General features: G+C 34.8%; 2 protein-coding genes across 2 annotated transcripts; one reads left to right on the top strand and one right to left on the bottom strand.

Annotated features, from left to right (window-relative positions):
• Positions 1 to 4,641: 4,641 nt before the first annotated feature.
• On the bottom strand, positions 4,642 to 12,940 carry LOC145604712 (uncharacterized). Its single transcript, XM_081660634.1, has 5 exons — positions 12,768 to 12,940; positions 7,270 to 8,545; positions 6,560 to 6,829; positions 5,881 to 6,036; positions 4,642 to 5,396 (listed from the first exon to the last, which is right to left on the bottom strand). Exons 1-5 carry the CDS (start codon positions 12,773 to 12,775, stop codon positions 5,277 to 5,279), a joined length of 1,830 nt encoding a protein of 609 aa, XP_081516760.1. The 5' UTR covers positions 12,776 to 12,940; the 3' UTR covers positions 4,642 to 5,276.
• A 7,155-nt stretch (positions 12,941 to 20,095) lies between these two features.
• LOC145605362 (epidermis-specific secreted glycoprotein EP1-like) lies at positions 20,096 to 21,790 on the top strand. The gene has a single exon (XM_081661404.1). It carries the CDS (start codon positions 20,102 to 20,104, stop codon positions 21,404 to 21,406), a length of 1,305 nt encoding a protein of 434 aa, XP_081517530.1. The 5' UTR covers positions 20,096 to 20,101; the 3' UTR covers positions 21,407 to 21,790.
• The last annotated feature ends 1,625 nt before the right edge of the window (positions 21,791 to 23,415 follow it).

Genomic DNA, 23,415 nt, shown 5'->3' with positions numbered 1-23,415 from the left:
CCATTCCGCCCCACCACCCACGGCGGGTACAATACTCACATCCATACCCGCCTCGTCGTACAAACTTTTTCATCTCTACCCCACCACCCATTTGAATATCCATATCTACCTCAAACCGACCCCTATCTAGCTGCTATTATAATGCCATATTATATCACATAATATGAAGAATTATTATTTATAACAATTCTCTTTTTTCATCTACTTGACGGAATTCATACAACGTTATGTTATTAATTTAATATTTTATTTTTATTATATTATAATAGTATCCAGATCATAGACTCTTTCAAGTTTGTTTCAACCTTTTCAAAAATTTAGTATAAGACATATATGAGGCGTGTGATGGAGTGGGGCGGGGATGGAACATGTTTACTCTAAAATTCATACTCGCCCCATCACCCGTGGCGGGTACTCTTTTTAAACCCATCCCCGCCTCATCACCCGCCAAACCGACCTCCATCCCCTTCCAAGTGGGTCTCCTATTTAACCCGATCCACTTCCATCCCTTATAAGGACCACTTATTATTTTAGAATAAAGTACGTTGAGACCATTTTTTTTGGATGGATCATTAAAATGAAGGTAATATGGAAAAATAATAAAGATAAGTGAGGAATTAAAATAGAAAGTAGGAAGATCATTTTGAAACACTCATAATAGAAAGTGAGAACATCATTACGAAACGGAGGGAGTACATATTTTTAAATTATACAAAATATTATTTTTATGCTTATATTGTACATGCATCGTAATATGTTGCTTTCGTCTATTGACTCTTATAATTTGTGTAAACTAAATTTGTAAATCGAACTCACATATTGTTTCCTCGCGTTAATTAATTTAATTGTCCATCTTTTAAATGCATGTAACAAACATACAAGAGTTATGTGGGGTCGATTAAACCTATTGTTTTAAACTTGATTTTTATCAGATTATTGTTATTTGTCAATAGCTAGATATCTATAATTATAATTAGAAGTTAAAGTTCGAAACTTGACCCCTCATAACTTTTAGTTTAAGATTCACTACACTATTCCTTCTTACTTTGTATCATTATACACAGAATGTGAATAAAAATTGTTATGATATACTACAACAATTCAAGGATCTAATCAAGAAAATCGTTGCATTACCTTATAGTCATAAGAATCTCGAAACGATTTTCAATAGTTGCGGATAAATTATAAATAGAGTGATTATTTTATTCTAATTTTATAATGTTTTTTCTTCTTGTAAAATTCTTTGATAAATATATACGATGTATAAGTTTTGTGTAGTCCTTTGTTGACCCTCAACGAGCTAATATCGAGTCTAGCAGATAAGTATAACTTTGCGGTTTACCATAACGGGCGGTTTAACACTCTTGTAAATGAAGGTTGTATGAAGATAATTCAAGCTCTGAACATAAATATTTTAGGAGGTATTGCGCATGCAATTCTTGTATTTCAAGGAGATTCGTGCCTTGAAATAAACGATGCATTGAAACTTGTATGTGTGCAAGGTCTAGAATCAAATACAACCAAATCATGGAATTAGCAAATAACTAAATTAAATTTTAAAATTGATCAAACATAAATCATACTTAATTAATGCACTATATCCTTTTAAACCAATGTTGCTTGTTTATTTAATTAACAAATTTGTTTCGAGCTAGTCATGCACCAAGGTTGGTAAACGATACGATGTTTCCATCATAATCGAACCTTACATCATGATAATCATCTCAACTATTAAGTTCAAACTTAAATTTTTCGTCCACGTTTACGTTGGATATCAACTTTTTATGGCGGCAAAGCAAGTTTGTGATACGTTTTTATATTAATCTCATATAGAATAATTGTAACTAGCTAACATGTTTTAATCAAATTAATTGTAGGACATGCAATCATCACTTAAGGACTTTGCAAGTAACAATATTTTCTCGAATGAGCTTATGGATCCATTCAGTCCTTTGGGGTAAATTAATTACCAATTACATACTATCATATACGAATTGAAGTACAAGTAGATTGATATGTATTCGATCTTTATTTGTCCGACTCATAATGTTTTTGGGTGAAATAAGGTGTTGGAAGACATCTCAAAAACATTGGTGACAATAACTATAGCATTACAAATTTATTTCACAACTCACAATTATCAACTACAAAATCAAAAATTTCATTCCAAAATAATACATGTTTTTAAATTATACAAATTATTATTTTTGTACATATACTGTACATATATTGTACGTGTATCGTAATATGTTACTTTCATAGTTTCATCTATTGTCCCATATAAGTTTGTGTAAACTAAATTTGTAAATCAAACTCACATATTGCTCCCTCGTGTAAATTAATTTAAAATGTAACAAAAGCATGCAAGAGTTATGTGAGGTCGATTAAACCTATTGCTTTAAACTTTAATTCGCACAGATCATTGTTATTTGATAATAGCTAGATATCTATAATTTTAATCAGAGGTTAAAGCTCGAAAGTTGGCCCCTCATACCTTTTAGTTTAAGATTCACAGATTGTTCCTTTTACTTTATATCATTATATATAATGGTTGTTAATTAAAGGCAAATTTGTAAAAAAAAAAAAAAACTTTTAAAAGCGCCATTTTGCAAAAAAAAAAAAAAAAAAAAAAAAAAAAAAAAAACTTTTAAAAGCTTTTTGGTTAAAAAAAAAACCACCACGTTCATTTTTTTTTGTGAGAGGAAACCTATTCCCCTAATTACACTCTAATTAACTTAATTAAACTCAAAATTCTTCTAATTAACCTCTTACCCACCAAATTACTAAGGGCTTGTTTGGCATCATTTTTGGTTTTCAGTTTCCTGTTTTTTTGAAAACTAAAAACCAAAAACAGGAAACAAGAAAAAGGTGTTTCCACTTTTTTGTTGTCAGTTTTCAAAATTATCATGATTTTAATAAGTCTAAATATTTTTTGATCCATTATGTAACATATGTAATATACTTTTAAAAAACAAAAAACCAAAAAACAGAAAACCACAACGATGCCAAACGGTTAGATTTAATTAATATATATATAAAAAACCACCACCCCCTCCTTCCTTCTCCCTTCCTCCCTCCCCTTACTCCTCCTTCCTCCTCCCATGGAATCAACCCCTCCCCCACCGGACCCGCTATCCGAATCCCCCACCTCCGGTGACCTCCTCCACCGCTAGACGACCCTCCCTTTCCCCCTAATCACATCCCAACAACCATCCCCTTGATTTTGAAAAACCCTAGAATATTGATTTGGGGGTTTTTTATTTTGTGCATCTTTCTTGCAATTGATGCTTGTTTTGGCTTTGATTATGTATGTATGTGATGCTAGGGTGATTTAGAAACAAATTGAAATTTATTTGGACTTGATTTGAGCATGTTTGAGTATATAAGATCCACAAATTCGAAGGGTGGTGGTGGTTGCCAATGGGGATAAGGGGGAAAGGGATGGTCCACGGCGGTAGAGGTAGGTCGCCGGAGGTGGTAGGATCTGGGCAGCGGTCCGGTGGGTGAGGGTGTTGCTTGAATGGGAGGGGGAAGGGGAAGGGTGGTTGGTTGGTGGTTGAGGTAGTGGTTCTTTTTTATGTATAAATTAAATATAATCATTAAGTAATTGGGTGGGTTAATAGTTAATTAGAAGAAATGGGAGGAAATTAGAGTCTAATTAAGTTAATTAGAGGATAATTAAGGAAATAGGTTTCCTCTCGCAAAAAAAATGAATGTGGTGGTTTTTTTTAACCAAAAAGCTTTTAAAAAGTTTTTTTTTCGCAAAATGGTGATTTTAAAAGGTTTTTCTTAACAACTTTGCCTTAGTAAAAAATGTTATGATAGAATACAACAATCCTGGGGTCTAATCAAGAAAATTGCTACACAACCTTATAGTCTTAAGAATCTCGAAAGATTTTCAGCACTTGCGGGTAAATCATAAATTGAGTGACTATTTTATTCAAATTTTATAATGCCTTTTCTTCTTATAAAATTCTTGATAAATGTGTATATTTTTGTGTAGTCCTTTGTTGACCCACAAAGAGTCAACGAGCTAACATCTATCGAGTCTAGACGATAAGTATAAGTTTGCAGTTCAATGTAACAGGCGGTTCAACACTCTTATAATAAAATTTCTACGGAGATACTTCAAGCTCCGGACACAAGCATTTTAGGAGGTATTGCGCAATGCGCATGCAATCCTTGTATTTCGAGGAAATTCGTGCCTTGAACCAGGCGATGCATCGTAACTTGTACGTGGTCTCGAACCAAACGTAACCAAATCATGGAATTAGCAGATAACTAATTAAATTTTAGAATTGATTAAACATAAATTATACTTAATTAATTTATAAACCAATGTTGCTTGTTTATTTAATTAATAGATTTGTTCCGTGATAGTCGTGTGCTAAAGTTGTGGAAACTATGTTTCCAGAACCTTACAACATTATATCTATAATTTTAATTAGAGGTTTATGTTCAAAACTTAATCCCCATAACTTTTAGTTTAAGATCTGCCATTGTTTGTAATTTTGTACGTATGCATAAAAGAATTACACTATCATATTTTGTTTCAAAGATTCCTTGATATTCCATCAATAAAATAATCTTACCTAGTTAACATCAGTGGTATACTTCAGTTGTTTCTTTAGTTAAGTTCAGATATGTATGATACTTTGTAATACATAAAGCTGTAATTTGAAAATATCCAGATATTACAATAGCACAAATTGTTGTATTAAGAAGGCAAAAGCACATCATGTCATTCTTGCATGAAATGACTACGATTTTACTCTAAAAAAGAATAAATTCTTGAAACAAATTTTGGTTCGAGTATGTAGTCAATTGTTGCTGTAGCACCTGAAGAAAAAGGGAAATTAGGAGCTGAGGAATCAGTACGAGACTTGGTGTGTTTGATGGTACGTTGACGGCACACCTTCAAAATTCAGTCAAATGACGAGTACAGTTCTGTATCTTGAATTTTTGTTATATACTGTAAATATACTTCATGAATTAGATTCCTAAAGGGCATTTGTCATTACCCAAAAGTAGCAAAGAATGACCATATCAATAACTTTAAGCTATTCACAAACCACCTCTCCCTGCCACCACCACCACTCTTCCCATCCTCAGGGCACTACCTCTTTCGCTAGTCACTAGTAACAGGTATATGTACAGAAAATTAAAATGTTCACAAGGCAAGAAAGTGGGCCGATGTTGCTTTGCTCTTATTGCTTACAAAATTGTTGGGTAGTTTTACTACCACAGATTGTGCTTGAATGCCAAGGAAGAAGCTGTTATGGGGCCATGATTCCTTCAATAGTGTATGCAAGGGACTCTGCCAAGTTAGCTTTGAATAACAATGTCTGAAGTGTGTGCATCATGTCATATCCAGGATCAAGCTTCCGCTGCCAACCCTACAACAAGGACAAAGGCCATAAATTTTGTTGCGAGCAACAGGAAAATACAGCAGCCTGGCAGGCATATCTACTTAATCAACAAAAGTAAATTTAGATAGCCATGAAAAGATCACAGAGCAGGCATATCAACATGTGAAAAGTCAGATAGCTTATATGCAGCTTATATGCAGAGCATTGTTAATCGGAAACTTAGTTTCAGTATCTAATCACAAAATCATTAGCAGAAGAAGGTAACTGGGCATATCCACTAATAGGAGATCAAATAAAAACTATTATATGGTGATTCTTCATCAGTATAAGCATTTTTAGCCTGAATTTACATTGCCTAACCAAATAGTAGGACAATAAAATCAAATATATCATATGAAGGATTGAAATCCCATGAGAAGCATCACAACGCAGATACAATAAATGCCATATTCTGTGTTGCTGCTATATTCTGGTCATAGAGTGCACATACATGTAGGAAGAGACTTATTACCTCAAGGACCAAAGTTGTAACAACTACAGTGCAGACATTCCCATCAATGTTAACTCTGTGACGCCTGACTTTCTCGAGCAAGTGATGCATGCAATCAGCTGGATGAATAAGATCGCCTTCTGGAGTACCCCAGAAATCAAAAGACTCCTTGACCTCCTGATAATTGATTAAATACACCGAAATTAAGGACATAGCCAAAGACACACTCAAGATATCATCTAACTACTAAGGTCATAATGTATAATCCATAGAGACAAAATACCAGCATCGACAACTGTATGAGACAAGGAATGTCAAAGCTTTTTATATCCAAGTTTTGGATATCTAAGTAGAGAGAGGGATTGATGTGACTGTGTGAGCCACAAAAACTGAAGATGCCAAAACACTATTTTTCTCAATACTTGGACATCTTGTGCATGATTTATGCTTCAAATTTTAGTTTTAAACCACCTTCTCATCCATCCCCATATCACCAAAAGAGGAAAGACAGAAATAGAGAAGAAAAAAAAATAAATTAGATTGAGGGTCTATGGATACAAATTCTAAATGGCTGACCAGGCATGGGAATAGCATGCTATTAAATGCAAGAAAAAGAGTAAATTGAAACTAAAGCCTTTTTATTACTTCCAAAGTTCTAAATGATTGAAAGTATTAATTCCATTGTCACCGAGACGCTCACCTTAATAAAGGCCTTTGGATCTGGACAACTCTGTTGCTTTGACAATCGCAGGGTGCACTCAGCAGCAGTGCGCCCATCTCGACAAGCAACTGCCTTAAAGAAATTAAACAAATTCATTTGGTCACTTTTAGAAAGTTCTGCAGTCATGCCCACGTCAAGGAAAACAACATGAGGCTTTGACTTCAGTAGCCGCTTTCGAGAAGACTTGTTCTGAGCTACCCTTACAAGAATATTGCCAGGATGCATGTCTGCGTGAATGAAGTTATCTACCTGAAAAAAAAAATAAAAAATAAAAAATCAGCATAAGCATATAATGCCTTACAATCCATTAGTTTCTCTACACAAAATAACAATTAAATGTCAAGGCTACATGAAACAATATTGTAGAAACTTGCATGATATTGATGGCATGTTGGCAATTAACAAAATCCAGACTTAACCAAGATGCGCTGTAGTCACTGCAACATATCTATCACCCAAACTGCGCTGCAACGCAGTAATGGGGCATCATGACATCATGAATTTTTTTAACAAGTCTAAGTCATGATGATTATGAACAGTTTATGGTAATACAATACCACAAAAAAAACATTGATATGCAAAGTGAATATATGACGAAAACAGATAACTAAAATATCTAATGGGGACTGTCAAATAAAATGTCGACCACTAATATGGTTACCAAGAATATAAAATATGATGCTTCTTACCAACATCATCTTCAGAAGGGCATGAGTGCCAATGTCAGCAAGAGCTGCTTTAATACGGTTACGTCCTTCAAGTTCATCAACAAAGTGAGCCACACTCTCACCTTCCTCAAATGTCTCAACTAGCACAGCAGGATGAACAAGCGGATAAACAGGCTTTGGGAAGGATACATCCTTCCATTTGCGAAAGTTGTATATGAAGCGATTCAGATGAGCAGCTTCCCTTGATAGGTCAACTTGTGACATCATGAAAACAGAAAACTGCTGCACGCTTTCATCTAGTCTTAGCCACTTCAACGCTGGAATGCAATTTGACATCTTAGCAACTGCATTAATGATAACAAAATCTCTCCTGATTGACTCACTTACCCCAGGATGCCTGACTTTTACTGCCACTTCTATAGGTTTGACCTTTTGACCAGGGTATTGAAACTTCAAAGATGCCCGGTATACTTGAGCTATACTTCCAGACGCAACAGGTATGGTCTCAAAACTTTCAAATATGTCAGAGATCTCCCGACCAAATGCTTTCTCAATAATGCTTTTTGTATACTCAAAGTTATGTTCTGGAGCTCTGCTTTGAAGTTCTGCTAGTTCAGAACATAAATCAACAGGGAATAGATCTGGTCGTGTGGCTGCCCACTGACCCCATTTTATAAATGCTGGACCAGCTTGTCTTAGAGTTTGATGGACAATATGAAGCCATAATTTTCTGAATTCAGGTCCAAAAGTATCTGCAAATGGAGCCATTAACATGCTTGGTGTGAACAAAATTGCCAGATATAGAGCTCTTATTAGCAAAACGAGAACTTCTAGCATAGCTAAGAAAAGGATAGTCATGAAGGCCTGTCTATCTTCAGCAGACACATATGATAGGTTGCCAGAGGGTAAGCAATCTGTATCGGCACATGCTGCATGTGCTATTGTGAGACCTCCAAACATTATTCCAAAAGCACCGTTAATCACAACATGATACCTCATTGAAACCAAGCTGAAAGCTTTAACAAGTCTATCGAATAACAGAGATCCAGAAAGCTGTTTCTGTGAAACTCTCTTCCATGCTGTTTGAGCATGATGCTTCACACAATTACTTGCATTCAAGAGATATCTGTTCCAAATAAGATATCGCGTTTCTTTATACTCTGAATAAGGCAGATACTTAGAATGGTAATTTCTATATATGACATTGGGTCCATTTCTTCTTAATTCTGAATATCTGCTGATTTGGCTTTTTGAAGAGGAACGTGCACTTCTCTTAACGTTTCCAAATATCACAGCTCTGCATTAAATTACATGGCCAATATTGCATAAGCAATTCTTATAAATATATAAAGAAACTCCATATGACGTGTACTTGAAGCCCATAACAAATGGTTGTTTGTTTATGTCTGCACAGCTATGATAAAGAGCTATTATAAGCTTATGCCATATACGCATGCAATACATGCAGTGGCAGATGACCAGACAAAAAGCCATAAATTAAGGCATCTATAAGAAGATGAAGGCAAGACAACATTGAGATAACATAACAAAAGAAATAAGTCAATATCCTACAAACTAAAGCAATTAAATACCCCCAGCTAGTTCCAGTATAAGTAATGATGATACACGCTAAAACTAAGTGAAGCAACAAAACAGGAAAAACAAACAAAAAACACCCTTTGGCAACCATGGGTACGCAAGTAGTCATATTACATTGCCTTAACTCCTACGCTGTAAAATCTAAATGCTACTTATAATCCTACTTTCCTACTTAACCATAAAGAATAACAAATGTATCCCAAGAGAAACTAATATTATAAACGTGTTTGGTTCCCATGGTAAAATTTGTGCTTTTAATCCTAAAACTGCCAGAACTCACCAGCTTCCCTAAGGCCATAGATGGAAAAAAGATCTCAAAACCTCACTTTTTAATCACACCAAAATTAATCCATAAGACCAAGGCAAAAAAAAAATAATAATAATAACAATAAAAAAAGAACTCATCATAAAGAAAAACGTATAGATAGTTCAATGTAGATGAGTATGCACAGCCGCACAGGGCCCTGACAGAAATATATGTTTGTCAAGTGACGCTATCAATTTATAAAAAGTTAATATATAACACTCCCTCTCAAGTCAACCAACAATTTATTCTAGGTTTTTCTCACCCTTCAAAGATCCAAAAAATTGTGTTAAGTTTGCTGCATCTCCCTTCACCTCTTCCTCCAATTTGGGCAGGTTCTAACTCTACTTGCTTGACTGTCCTCAGTGCTTGGAATATTTGAATTTATCACCTTATTTCATTCTTTGTTTCAATCACTTTCTAAAATTGTTATTCACTCCTATGGCATGCTGAACCACTCCCTAACCCTATAATTTTTTTATCACAAATTGGTTTGCTCCTGTTTTGATCTTTAGCCTTTAGGTCATTTGGTTGTTGTGGCCTGTTTGTTCAATTATGAGTTAACAAAGCATAAACTTTCAAATTGGAGTACTATGCTAATATTTTGGTTGAACACGTCCAAGAAAGAAACAAATGGTAGATTAATTTTCCTATTGGTTTGATGGAAAGGGTTTTACCATCCTTAAATGTTGTTTGAAGTTTACAGAATTTGGACATCACAGAAGGTTCTTACATGGAAGAATTTGTTTTAATTTCTAGATTCTCTTTTGTAGAATCCTTTAATCAAGTTGGAAATACCTTGAGTGGCTGAATAAATTGTTTTGATAGTAATGGTCGTCAAATATCAGATTTGGCAACTTCCACTCCCTCACCCCCCAACCTTGCAAAGGACTTAATTGGTAGAAGTTTCAAGATGGATGATGATAGTTTGTGGCTTCAAGATAATCACCTTTGAGAATCAAATTCAAATATGAAAATGCAGGAAAGTTACAGTTGTTACCAAATAAAAATAATATTTTAATAAATAAAAGTTCAGTTGTGAAGAATAAGAGTATTTCTTTTGTAGAAGATTAAAGCTACTTAAATACTTGCATTAATAAACACTTTTGGTGCATAAAATACAAAGCAAGCTTGGCTAGGGCTCAAAGCATGTTTCGCATTCCTAAGGATTCAATATGAGAGAGATTCAAGACTCCGAATTTTTTTTCTCTTTTATTGTGGTAGATGAGGCAATACCTTCTCTTTACTACCTAATCACATACATATTAATTTGAAGGTAAAGAGAATTGAAGTTTGTCATGTTAAACATAATAATGGAATACCTTGTTGATAAGGAAGTTAAGTATCAAAAGTATTAATCACAAGGATTTAAAAATAGAGACAAAAAGAAAAAGAGAGAGAGAAAGCCAAATTTATTCTACGTCCACAATGAATATCCATAAAAGAGCATTTAAATCCCACAGTTTAGCTAAGTACGTTTAATATCAATACTGTCATCTCTCGATAATGACCAATTTGGCATTATGAAGTCCAAATCCCTATTAACTGAAATCTGCTTTACAATTTAAACCAACACAATTGCTTCATAGATGTTCTAACAAATTGACTCTAATCACATGTTCCACAACTCTCTTAAGGATTGTTGCTTTGACACATATGACATCCCTGTGTGTGTTCTGCATCTTTAGATTCTACCTTCAGAAACTAACCCCAAAATGTGATTCTGCACTTGATATTAAATAAGATTCAGCAAACCTTAAAGCCAAGCATGATTTGTCAATTTATCATATTGACAATATGTTAATCAAGAGATACATACTCCCTCCATCCTCTAACAAATGTATGTATGTTACATTGGTCATTACCAAAACAATTGTCATGTTACCTTAAATAGTTTTTAGTACTCTCACCCATTCGTTAAAACCCCTTCTCTATCTCTCTTTCTCACACTCACTTTACATTTCATGTGATGTGTGGCCTTCACTAACTCTCTATACCGCAATCATTTTTTTCTTTTACTATCATTTTAACAACATCTAGCAGAAAAAAGGTACAATCCCTACTATAAACTCAAACTATGCATGCTCAATCATAATAGGAAATATATTTTAGGATGGAGGGAGTTTCTCATACACCATCTAACATTCTTATATTATTGAATATGGATGGAAATTGGTTGACAAAGACCAGGTCATTGATTCTATAGATATGATGCAAGATGGGAGTAACAACAATTTTTTATCTACCCACATTCCCATCCACAAATGTGATGTTAAAAAATGTCAGTAGCCATAAGTTGAACATGTGTATTCCAATTACTCATGGGATCCATACCCCGTTTAGTTTCAAAACCTATCCCTATTCATAAAAACTGTTTTTCAACTTTAGCTATGTTCTTTGATATTGAACAACAGGTCATACATATAAAGATCATCAAATCCTAATGAATTGGATGTAGCAATGCTTGCTGCTTGCTCAAACCACTGAAATCAATATGAAATAGAGGTCAGGGCTCAATAGCAATTTGAAGCTTTAGTAAGTAATGGACTTATATGTGAAGACAATATGAAATGAAGAAAGTAATGTCTTATTCAGCACTGAAAATGAATACAGCAACAAACTACAGAAAATTAGGCTTCAACAACTCAAGTTACTCAACTTAAAAAGTCTAGGGTTAAACAGTAAGTAGAAGTTTAACAAATCAACCATACTAATGGAGAAATAGGTGTGAGGGGGTGGGAGGTAATCAATGACTCAACCCCACAGGGAAGCAAAAGTTGATCAAGAAATACTCCTTTTGATAACCAATCACATCGATTTTCTTGCCACGTGTTTGGTAGCTGGTTATAAATAGCCATAATGTGACTGAATATAAACAAAATTGGGCAAGCAAAATAACATCATCTCTAAAGTAATGCAAGTTCATCCTCAAAATTGTGTTTTCCTTCAAAAATATCCATTACTGCCCAATACCACACTCGATTGGTAATGGATGGTAATGGAAATTTGTGAAGGAAAAGAGATGACATTACCCTGAAAATGGACATTAATTTCTCATACAAATATATGAACAAACTAAATCCCATTACCACCATATAATACCACTTAACAAACAGATTGTTACTACTCTACATAATACAATATGGGGTTGCAAGCTTGCAAGAGTTGCAACCCCATTTCAAAACCACACCCGGCTTCCCCTCTCAAACTGTTAAACTGATCTTAATTTGTAAATCAAGCACAAAATTTTAATTCCAACCCCATTAATTCAAACCCTCATATCAGATTAGTTTCAGCTACAATACTACTACTTAAATTTTGGTTTCAAATTTATTCTACAACTATCAGACTAAGCATACTCTACTAAATCAATAACAAATCATTCAATGTACAAAACCAAAAATACCCAGATCAATTATCATACCACTCAATCGAAATAACAAACATTAATCACCAACAAATCTCATAAAACCTCAATATGACTAGCAGCATACTGTATTGCATCAACCCAAAACCCAAAAACCTTCAAAATAAAAAAAATACCAACTAAAAATAATAGTCAAAGCAACATAAAACCATAGAAAGAGTCATGAAAAAAGATGAAAAGACAACAAACCTGAACATGGCTGAAATAATGAAAGAATATAGTAGTGTTAAATACTAGCAGCATAATATCTTTCCCAAAAATTGCAGAGTTGGGTTGAGCAGGAACACGGCGGCGGAGCAGAGGTAGACCGGAGAATGGAGATGGGGTTTAGTCTGCCGTCTACTTCACACGAAGTTCTTGCAACCGGGATTATGGACTTTATTTGAAATATTGTAATTTATACACGTTATTTAAGCAAGAACCGACTCCGATTTATTAATTTGGTATTTGATTTGATTCGAAAATATTTGGATCGAGATCGGGTTTATGGATTTAAGCTAGAGCTGTCAGTTTGGGTAAACACGTCGGGTTTGAGTCGGGTCATCTTGGGTCGGGTCAATACGGGTTAATGTCATAACATATGTGGGTCGGGGTTCGGTTTGGGTCGAGTTTAGGTCGGGTTACATTCGGCTCGGGTGAAATATAGGTCGGGTTAAATTCGGGTCTTTACAGGTTTAAACGAGTTAGGGTCGTTCTCGGGTTCGAGTCGGGTTCGGTTCAAGTCAATTATTTACGGGTTATAATCAGGTCGGGTCATTCTCGGGTTCAAGTTGGGTTCGGTTCAAGTCAATAATTTACGGGTTATAATCAAGACGGGCCATTTCCAAGTCGGGTCATTCTCGGGTTCGAGTCGGGTTCGATTCAAGTCAATAATTTGCGGAAAACATGTTTCGTCCCTAAAAACATGTTGTGAAACTAACCTATTAAAAGTGAAATATTGAAGGAATAGAGTTAGGATTCAATTTCCATTCCAATACCAACATGAGATAACGACCGATACATATTGATTCAACAACAATTCGGGTTGAATTTGGGTCGGGTCAATAACAAGTCGGGTTGATTCGGGTCGGGTTTGTAACAGGTCGGGTTGAAATTCGAGTCAGTTTGTAGCAGGTCGGGTTAAAGTCGGGTTAGGAACAGGTCGGGTTGAATTCGAGTTGGGTTAGGAATAGGTCAGGTTGAATTCGGGTTTTGACGGGTTAAAATGGGTTTCGGTCAATTTCGATTTAGGTCATGTTCGGTTCAAGTCAATAATTTAAGGGTTACATTTGGGTCGGGTCGTCTCTAAGTCGGTTAATGTTCGGGTTCGGGTCTCAAATACTCGGTTCAACTCAGGTCTAGGGTTGGTTTCAGGTCGGGTTCGGGTCATCATTTTTTTCGGGTTCAGACGGGTCGGTTAATAGGTCAGGTTAGGGTCAGCTTTTGACAGCTCTAATTTAAGCTAAAGATCGTGGCCAAACATTAACTTGTTGCTCTATCTGTCCTTAAATAATATTCTTTCGTGTTACATACCGCCAATAAAAATGATCAAAATCGCCTGCATTTAGTGTGAATGGACAACCACGCCCTAACGACTTCACCACTATCTTCCTTCTTGCCACCAATCACTAATTCCTTGACACCACCACCCTGATCGGCGACGAGCACCACCACCGTGACCGGTGACCCATCACATCCCCTCAATGACAACCCACCAACCTGACCTATTCCTTACCCGACCCAAATTCAACCCCCCGAATTCAATAGGTCGGGTTGAATTCGGGTCGGGTTAGGAATAGGTCAGGTTGAATTCGGGTTTTGACGGGTTAAAACGGGTTTGGGTCAATTTCGTTCAGGTCGGGTTCGGTTCTGGTCAATAATTTAAGGGTTACATTTGGGTCGGGTCGTCTCTAGGTCGGTTAATGTTCGGGTTCGAGTCTCAAATACTCGGTTCAACTCGGGTCTAGGGTTGGTTTCAGGTCGGGTTAGGTCGGGTTCGGGTCATCATTTTTTTTTCGGGTTCAGACGGGTCGGTTAATAGGTCGGGTTAGGGTCAGCTTTTGACTGCTCTAATTTAAGCTAGAGGTTGTGGCCAAACATTAACCTTTTGCTCTTTCTCTCCTTAAATAATATTCTTTCGTGTTACATGCCGCCAATAAAAATGATCAAAATCGCCTGCATTTAGTGTGAATGGACAACACGCCCTTACGACTTCACCACTATCTTCCTTCTTGCCACCAATCACTAATTCCTTGACACCACCACCCTGATCGGCGACGAGCACCACCACCGTGACCGGTGACCCATCACATCCCCTCAATGACGACCCACCACCTTCCGTCCCTGATAGAAGGTGGTGGTTTTTTTATTTTTTACAATTGTGGTAAACGGAGCCCAAAACCAACTATTAGCCACGGTAACCGGTTTTGGGCTCCGGTTACCGCGATTACCGGAAAAAAAAAAAAAAAAAAAACTCACCACCTTCTCGCCCAGCGAGGGAAGGTAGTGGGTTCTCATTGAGGGGGGTGTGGCGGGTCGTTAGTTAGGGTAGTGATGGTTGTTACCGGTCGGAAGAATTGGTGGCTTGACGGAGAGGATAAGAGGTGGTGAAGTAGTAAGGGCATGGTTGTCCACTCACACCAAATGTTGGCGTTGGTGATCATTTTGGATGGCGGTAGTTAGCAATCCACTATTATAATTAATAAAAAAAATATCATCAGTCAAAGTTTGCATTGGCATATGTGCATAAGGGAAATGTTTTATTTATTTTTTGACAATGAGAACTATATAAATAAAGAGATAATTACAACCTAGGCTAACAGAAAGGAACTAAAATACAAGGGGCACACTACAAATCTATTACAAGCTTTGGTAATATAAGCTATTGATAGGCGTGTCACGTACCTAATAAAAATAACCTAACAAGACCACTACTATGTAGACGGGCAAGTAAGGGTCGGATCCCAAGAGACTATGGTTCAACTAATTAATTAGACTCAAGTAACTACTAAGCAAGTAACCAATCAATAGTGATATTCAACTAATCTAATTCTAAACAAAATAAACAAGAAGAATCAAGATGAAATAAATCAATTAATAAAAACATCCAGAGTTAAGTATCACCACTAGTATGAATAATGCAAAGATAAATCCCTACCCCAATTAATCAAAATAATAATACTCAAAGGAAGGACGTGCCCTTGAAAATACCAATAAACCCCTTCCGAGTATTTATGGCTTCTCTAGAATCCAATCAAACCTATTTCCATGGTATCATGCAATTTAGAGACATTAAACTCAACATCCATAAAATCCTAGCAATCCATCCTACCTATTTCCATGGAGAATTTCATGCCCTTATTGAATTTAATCAAACCATCTAATCTCAACTTCCATTGATAAATAAGATACTTGGTTCAATCAATATCAAATTACGTCTAACCTAACATTGATAAATTAGCACAATTCAATAAGCAAAGCAATTAATCTAATTAAATAAGGAATTGGGGGAAATCATGCATTACTCATAACTAGGGTTCAACCTAACCCTAGAATATAAATCTACTCACTCATAATTAAATTAACAAAATAATCAAAAGACATAATAATATAAGAAAGAAGAAATACTTGAATTAATGGAATTGAAGATGAAATCTTGAACAAAGTAAATCTAAAATTGAAGGGAATTGTAGAATTCTTCAACTCAATTTAACGAGTCCAAAAAAAGTCGTCTAATATGCCTAACCAAAGCCTATTTATATCCCTAGGAATAAGTAAAGAAGTTTCCTAAAATAGGTCTTCCAAACCGCCTCAAACTTGGCTTCGATGCTTCGTCAGGTGATAGCCACGGGTTACCCAAAGCTGCTGGGACTTTGCCACGGCCAACCCGTGGTGTCTACTGATCTTGGTAGGCTTCACTTGGGCATAAAAGGAAGAGCCACGACCAGGCCAAAGCTTAATGCAACAAGCCACGACCAAGCCAAGGATAGGCAATTTCTACGCAATACTCCTTCGAAAACAACTTCAAGCTTGGAATGTGACCATATGATGTTGGGCTCGTAATCTCCTACATGCTCCTAGCTCACTTAGCTTGAAAAGGTGCTCTTTTACGCGTAAATCCTACAAAATAAAGAAAGAGAGCACGAGGAGAGCAACATCGAAATATAAAGAAATATAGCTATAAAAGATTAAATATATAGAGAAAATATGATAGAAACACTCAAATATAACATATAACAATGAGTATATAAATGTGTTATCAAATTTCCCCACACTTAACCTTTACTTGTCCTCGAGGAAAGAAAACAAAACTAACCTAGAAAGTAATAAATCCTAATACTCACTGTCGTAGGAATCACGATTGCATTTGGTATATGCAACAAGCCCTTTAAACCCCTAGGCTACCCTAGTGGACGAGTATGGTCTCGTGAAGGTTTTCAGAAGGCATACCTACAAAGCCGACTCAAAAACTTCCAAACCAATTTGTTCAACCAAGTGATTAAATTGAAAACCAAAATCATTTTAATTCAAAACTCAATTTATATATCACAAATCAATGACAAGGATGAAACGATAAATTATAGCACCCTTCAATAACCAACCAATCTCGCCACTTCCTTTCCTCAAGCTTGAACCTTCCCTGAGGATGCATTGCTAACTTATTCTAAGGATGCATTGCTAAATTATATTCTAAATTATTTTTCTTATGTTCTAACTTTTTTGATTGCTTATGTTCTAAATTTTTGCTATCTTCTAAATTATTTTTCTTATGTTCTAATATTTTCAGCTTATGTTCTAAATTAATCCTGCTTATGTTCTAAAATTTTACCTATGTTCTAATTTTTTTTTCCATGTTCTAAATTTTATTTTATATAGGGAGAGGCTCATATGAGAACACCTCTCTTATATGAGAACACTTTATATGTGAGAACACATGTATGTTCTAATATGTTAAGGTAGATGTTCTGAAAATAAACTATACGTACCCATCATCCTCAACCTCAACATTCTCTCTCCTCTCCCAAACACCACCACTGCCACCATCACATGTCTCACAACTTCCCACGCACATTTGTGATAAAAAAATGTTAATGTTGAGGTTTCAATTTTAACCCAACCTACCATCTTCAACCTCAAACATTCTCTCTTTTCTCCCCACCAACACTATCCAATCTCTAGGTTCTCCGTCACCACCACCTCATGTTATATAGCCTTTACGTCGCCACCTCTACCACCAACACTCTTTCTCTTCTTCCCACCATCATGGCTACCAATCTCTCTCCTCTCCCACGACAACCACCATCACCACATGCTTAAGAATTTTGTGTATTTTGTATCAACTTCTGAGTAATTACAATCGAGAATTCAAGTTGTGAAGCTTAATCAAAGGTAAAGCAAGCTTAATTGACACTTTAATATGTGAAGTCAATTTTTTTTTTCATCCAAATCAATCAAATTGGGCAAATTATATAGAGTTTTAAATTTCATGGAATTTTACTTGATTTAAGAAACAAAACAACAATTCAGCAATTTTATGTTACATTAAAAATCAATAATAAATGGATTTCAAATCACTTCGTAGTAAAAATCGAATTTCAATTCCTGTTCAATATTAACGAATAATGTTCAAGAAAATGTAAGCATGTTCTAAAAACTATTACAGATGTTCTAAAATACGTTGCATATGTTCTAAAAACGATTGCATATGTTCACATTTGTTTTCGAGTTCAAGGTCTTAAGATTTGAGTATCGTGTTCAAATTAAAACTATATTCAGTAAAGCTAAGTTTATTCTTCTAAGAAATATTACATATGTTAAGAATCATTGAGTCTAGGTTCTAAATTTGTAGGCATTTTGTTCTAAAACCTATGCTACAAAAAGTTCTAAAAATTGTTGCATATGTTCTAAAAAGTTCTTCTAATGTTCTAAATTTTAAAGTGTTCTCACATAAGTATAGTATTCTCACATATAAAGGCGTTCTCACCGGATCCCGTGTGTGTGTGTGTTACCTGTTTAACAGGTTACCGGTCACTTGGGACCAATAAAATTATTTTTATCAATTTTTCCTTTCATTTATCTACCTTTAACTTTACTCCTTACAAAAATTAAAACTAACTAGAAATCCATTTGCAACCAAGTACAAATTGAATAATCATGCTCTTGTTTTATATTCGCATCATTCCATGGACACCACCAATTCTGAAAATATGAGTCAATATTGGAATTTGGAAACGAATTAAGATGACTATGTCAATATTGGATGGCGACTCAAAACAGATTTTTAGGATATACCAGTTGCTTGTCGGTGGACCACTTACAATTATTGTATCACATTTTTGTGCATATCCAATTACCCATTCATATGATTTTTCCTTATAAAATTATTAAGCTAGTGGAGTATTAGTAAACTATGGATTAGTTTCACTTATCTAGTACGTAGTATTTACTTATGGACTAGCTTAAAACTATATGAAATAAAAGTATGACTCACTTAATAAGATCTTATAATAGATCTTTGACTTTAGGAGTTCAGGGTATTGTCATGTTAGGCCCTGTTCTATTCACCTTATTTTTGCTGAACTGAAATTATTTTTACTGAACTGAAATTATTTTTGCTGAGAACTGAAATTATTTTTACTGAACTGAAATTATTTATACTGATTCTCTATTATATTTCTTCTTTAGAGTTACTAATTTTTACTGAATTGAAATTATTTTTACTTAATATTATTTTTTTAAGGTGAACTGAACAGGGCCTTAGCATGTTTGGGTAAAAATTCCCTTATCTTTTCTAATATAAGTTAGACATTAAAGTTAAGAAAAATCTTTATTCTATTTTCGTTTTAGATTAATCGCAGCAGTTTGACTTTTACGTTTGTCAACACACAACTTTCATTGTTAATGTCTTTATTTAGGCCATGTTCTCTTCACCTTAAAAAAATAATATTAAGTAAAAATAATTTCAGTTCAGTAAAAATAAGTTTAGTTCAGTAAAATTAAGTTTAGTTAAAGAAGAATTATAATAGAAAATCAGTAAAAATAATTTCAGTTCAGTAAAAATAATTTAAGTTCAGTAAAAATAAGTTCAGTTCAGTAAAAATAATTTCAGTTCAGCAAAATTAAGGTGAATCAAACAAGGCCTTACACTCTATTGCCTACTGTATATTTTACTAGTATAATAAAATAAGACTCCATATTTAATTAGTAAAATGATGTTAAAAAAAGGTAATTGGTGAATAGCATATAAGTCAATATGTTACAATTAAAAGGTAACAGAGGTAGTTTATACATAAAAAAAAAAACTATGTACTTCACTCGAGTAACCAAACAAGTTGCTAATAACACATTATAATATAATTAATTGAATTTTTTTAAAAAAAAATATTTTGCCATTATCTTACCAGCTTATAACAAAGAAATTGTCGTCCAGCTCTTCATTAATGATGACTAGCTAATTTAGGTGTGTCCACTTGATGATATTATTGTCTATAAATTCATACACTAAGATATGGTCTTACTTATATACAATAACCAAAAAAATAAAAATGTCTACTCTCTTCACATCTTTGTTACCAATTCTTTCTCTTCTTCTCATATTATCCTTATCTCAAGCTCAAGTTCCTCCCTCTTCTACATTCAAGCATGTCAACCAAGGTGATTTCGGCGATTACATAGTCGAATACGATGGCAATTATCGTACCCTAGACATATTTTCTAGCCCATTTCAACTATGTTTTTACAACACTACACCAAATGCATACACCCTTGCACTACGTATGGGTTTGGTTCGGTCCGAGTCACTTTTCCGATGGGTTTGGGAGGCTAATCGGGGCAACCCGGTTGGTGAAAACGCGACATTCTCCCTCGGGACAGATGGCAACCTCGTATTGGCTAACGCCGATGGCCGGATCGCTTGGCAAACCAATACAGCCAACAAGGGTGTCGTAGGGTTCAAGTTACTTCCTAATGGTAACATGGTGTTACATGATGTTAAGGGTAAATTTATTTGGCAAAGTTTTGATTTTCCTACTGATACTCTCTTAGTGGGCCAATCTCTTAGACTTGGTGGGCCTACTAAGCTCGTAAGTCGGGCCTCGGCTGAAGTTAATTCTAATGGGCCTTACTCTTTTGTCATGGAACCAAGGGTATTAACAATGTATTATAAAAGCCCAAATAGCCCAAAACCACTTTTGTACTTTAGTATGCTAGATCTTGCCAAAAGCTCCCTTAAAGAAGTAACGTTTAGTTGCTCCCCTGAAAATGATGATAACTATGCTTATGATATAACATTTGCATATCAAAGTGTAGATGGATCAATTGGAGGTGACGCGGTGATTGCAAGGCCGAAATATAATAGCACATTGTCCATGTTAAGGGTTGGGATCGATGGGAATTTAAGGGTGTACACTTTCTCAGATAAGGTAGATTGGGCCGCTTGGGAAGTGACCTTTACATTGTTTGCTAGGACCTCGCCTTATGGGCTATGGGAAACCGAGTGCCAGTTACCTGAAAAGTGTGGGAAATTCGGGTTATGCGATGAGGATAGCCAATGTGTGGCATGCCCTACACCTAAAGGGCTACTAGGGTGGAGCAAGAAGTGTGAGCAACCAAAGCCAAGTTGTGGTAGTAAAAATTACTATAAACTTGAAGGGGTTGAACATTTCTTAAGTAAGTTTACTAAAGGTGATGGTCCTATGACAATTGATGCTTGTGGGATGAAATGTACTAAAGATTGCAAGTGTTTGGGATATTTCTACCATCAAGAAACTTCAAGGTGTTGGATTGCTTATGATATTAAAACTATTACTAAAGTGTCTAATATGAAACATGTGGGGTACATCAAAGTTTGAATTATGATCACCAAGGGAGTATATTTAGATAAAAAATCGATTATTAGATTGTTGGTGTAAGTTTAATTATGACAACTATGAGTTATAAAAAATTAAGAAAGCATGATGTATAATATGTTGGAATAAAGAAAGGGAATTCAAGATGTTACTTCCCATTCTTAACTTCAATTGAATAATTCTCACATATCACCTCATTTAAGTAGAAGTTTAAGGTGATAAATCACCAACGTTATAATCTTGTGTAACTCTTATAACCCTCCCTTTTTATGAGAATTTTAAAGGCGATTAATTACCACCATCAATTTGATTATTCATCTCCCTTGACGTTTGATGGGATTCTTCTTCTATGTTTTTCTATAAATAGTAAAAGTCTTTATTATGTTACACACAGTTAAGAAATACATATCAAACACAAGCTTAACACATATTCTATATTGGGCATAACCGCATAAGTTACTTGGCTCCAACCTTCCACCCAAAAGTGCCTTTGAGTGAAAGTAGTGTGTTAACCTTAGGGAACGTGCCGACGAATACAATTGAGCACCCCGGTTGCATCGGAATTTCGTTTTTAAGTCAGTGAATTTGCTTCACGACACACCGTACTCACTCCTTTTTGTGAGATCAATTTTTCGATCTTGCTTAATATTTTTATACTATTTGTAATAGACTACTCCTTAATTTACAACATAATATACATATGCTAAGTTTATTTTGACATGCCCATGTTATGTTAGATCGTCATTTGAATGGGTTTTTCTTGTAACCTTAACCAAATTATGTCTCATTCTTATTCATTTTTCTAATGGTTGTATGAGGTATACTACTCTCTTCGTCTCATTTTTTTGCCTCATAATGAATTTTTTTATTAGCCTTAGGCACGTTGAGGAAAGCATTGAAACTTAGCAACATTATCACTCGTTCGCAAGATCATCATATATTAGCAAGAATGGTACTTGTAATTCATCATAAGATGCTAAATGGGGAGACACTTTTTTCCATTGGACCTACTTTTAAAATTTTCATTGACTTCATAGCTATCTAATTACATACTACCTCTGTTTTTGTTTAGTTGAGACTTTTTTTTTTTTTTTTTTTTTTTTGACAAGTTGAGACCTTTCTTTTATCATGCTTGTCAACGCACTATTTAAATGATTGATATCTAATCCTCGACATTGAAAAATTATAAAAAGTAAATATTAATAAAATATATATTGATACGATTCAAATTAAATCCCACTTGGCTATATTTTATCGTAGTTATAGATTATAAAAGCTAGTTAAAACATAATTTTTGAATAGTGTAAAAGTCAAACGGTGTCAACTACAAAAAAAACGGAGAAAGCATATACCATCTAAAAAAACAAAGGGTCTTGAGGCTAGATAAAACAGTTCAAATTTATTATGAATTTCAAGATCACGTTGGGCCTAGACCTGGGCTTGGGGGGGGGGGACAAAAAGGTCACAAACTAAGGGCCTGTTCATATTTACTGAAATGAGCTGAACTGAACTGAACTGAACTAAACTGATTGGAGCTGAACTGAACTGAACTGAACTGAATTGAGCTGAAATGAATAATTTATGTGAGAGGGAAATTAAGAGCTGAACTGAACTGAACTGAACTGATTGGAACTGAACTGAATTGAACTGAACTGATTGGAGCTGAACTGAACTAAAATTGAGTAAATGCGAACAGGCCCTAAGATGCTCTTTTTTCCATGTTATAATGCAATAGAAACATGAATGAACAAGCAAAAGAAAGAATAAGATTGAACATACATGTTTTTTTTTTTTTTTTTTTTTTTTTTTTTTTTTTTTTTTTTTTGAAACAGATTGAACATACATGATATACTCTCTATGTTCCTATTTTTTTTTCTTATTTATTATTTAAAGATTTTTTTTGTAAAATTGCCTTATACCTTAAATGTATATGAACATCATCACTTTCTCTCACAATTATTTTAGGTCTCACTATTTTTCTCTCTTATCAATTCACTCAGCCAAAACTTAAA

The sequence above is a fragment of the Chenopodium album genome, chromosome 22 (genome assembly GCF_948465745.1).
Source record: "Chenopodium album chromosome 22, dcCheAlbu1.1, whole genome shotgun sequence".
Classification (NCBI taxonomy): Eukaryota; Viridiplantae; Streptophyta; class Magnoliopsida; order Caryophyllales; family Amaranthaceae; genus Chenopodium; species Chenopodium album.
The sequence above is the reverse complement of the archived record's forward strand: the minus strand, read 5'-3'. Positions and strand labels throughout refer to the sequence as shown.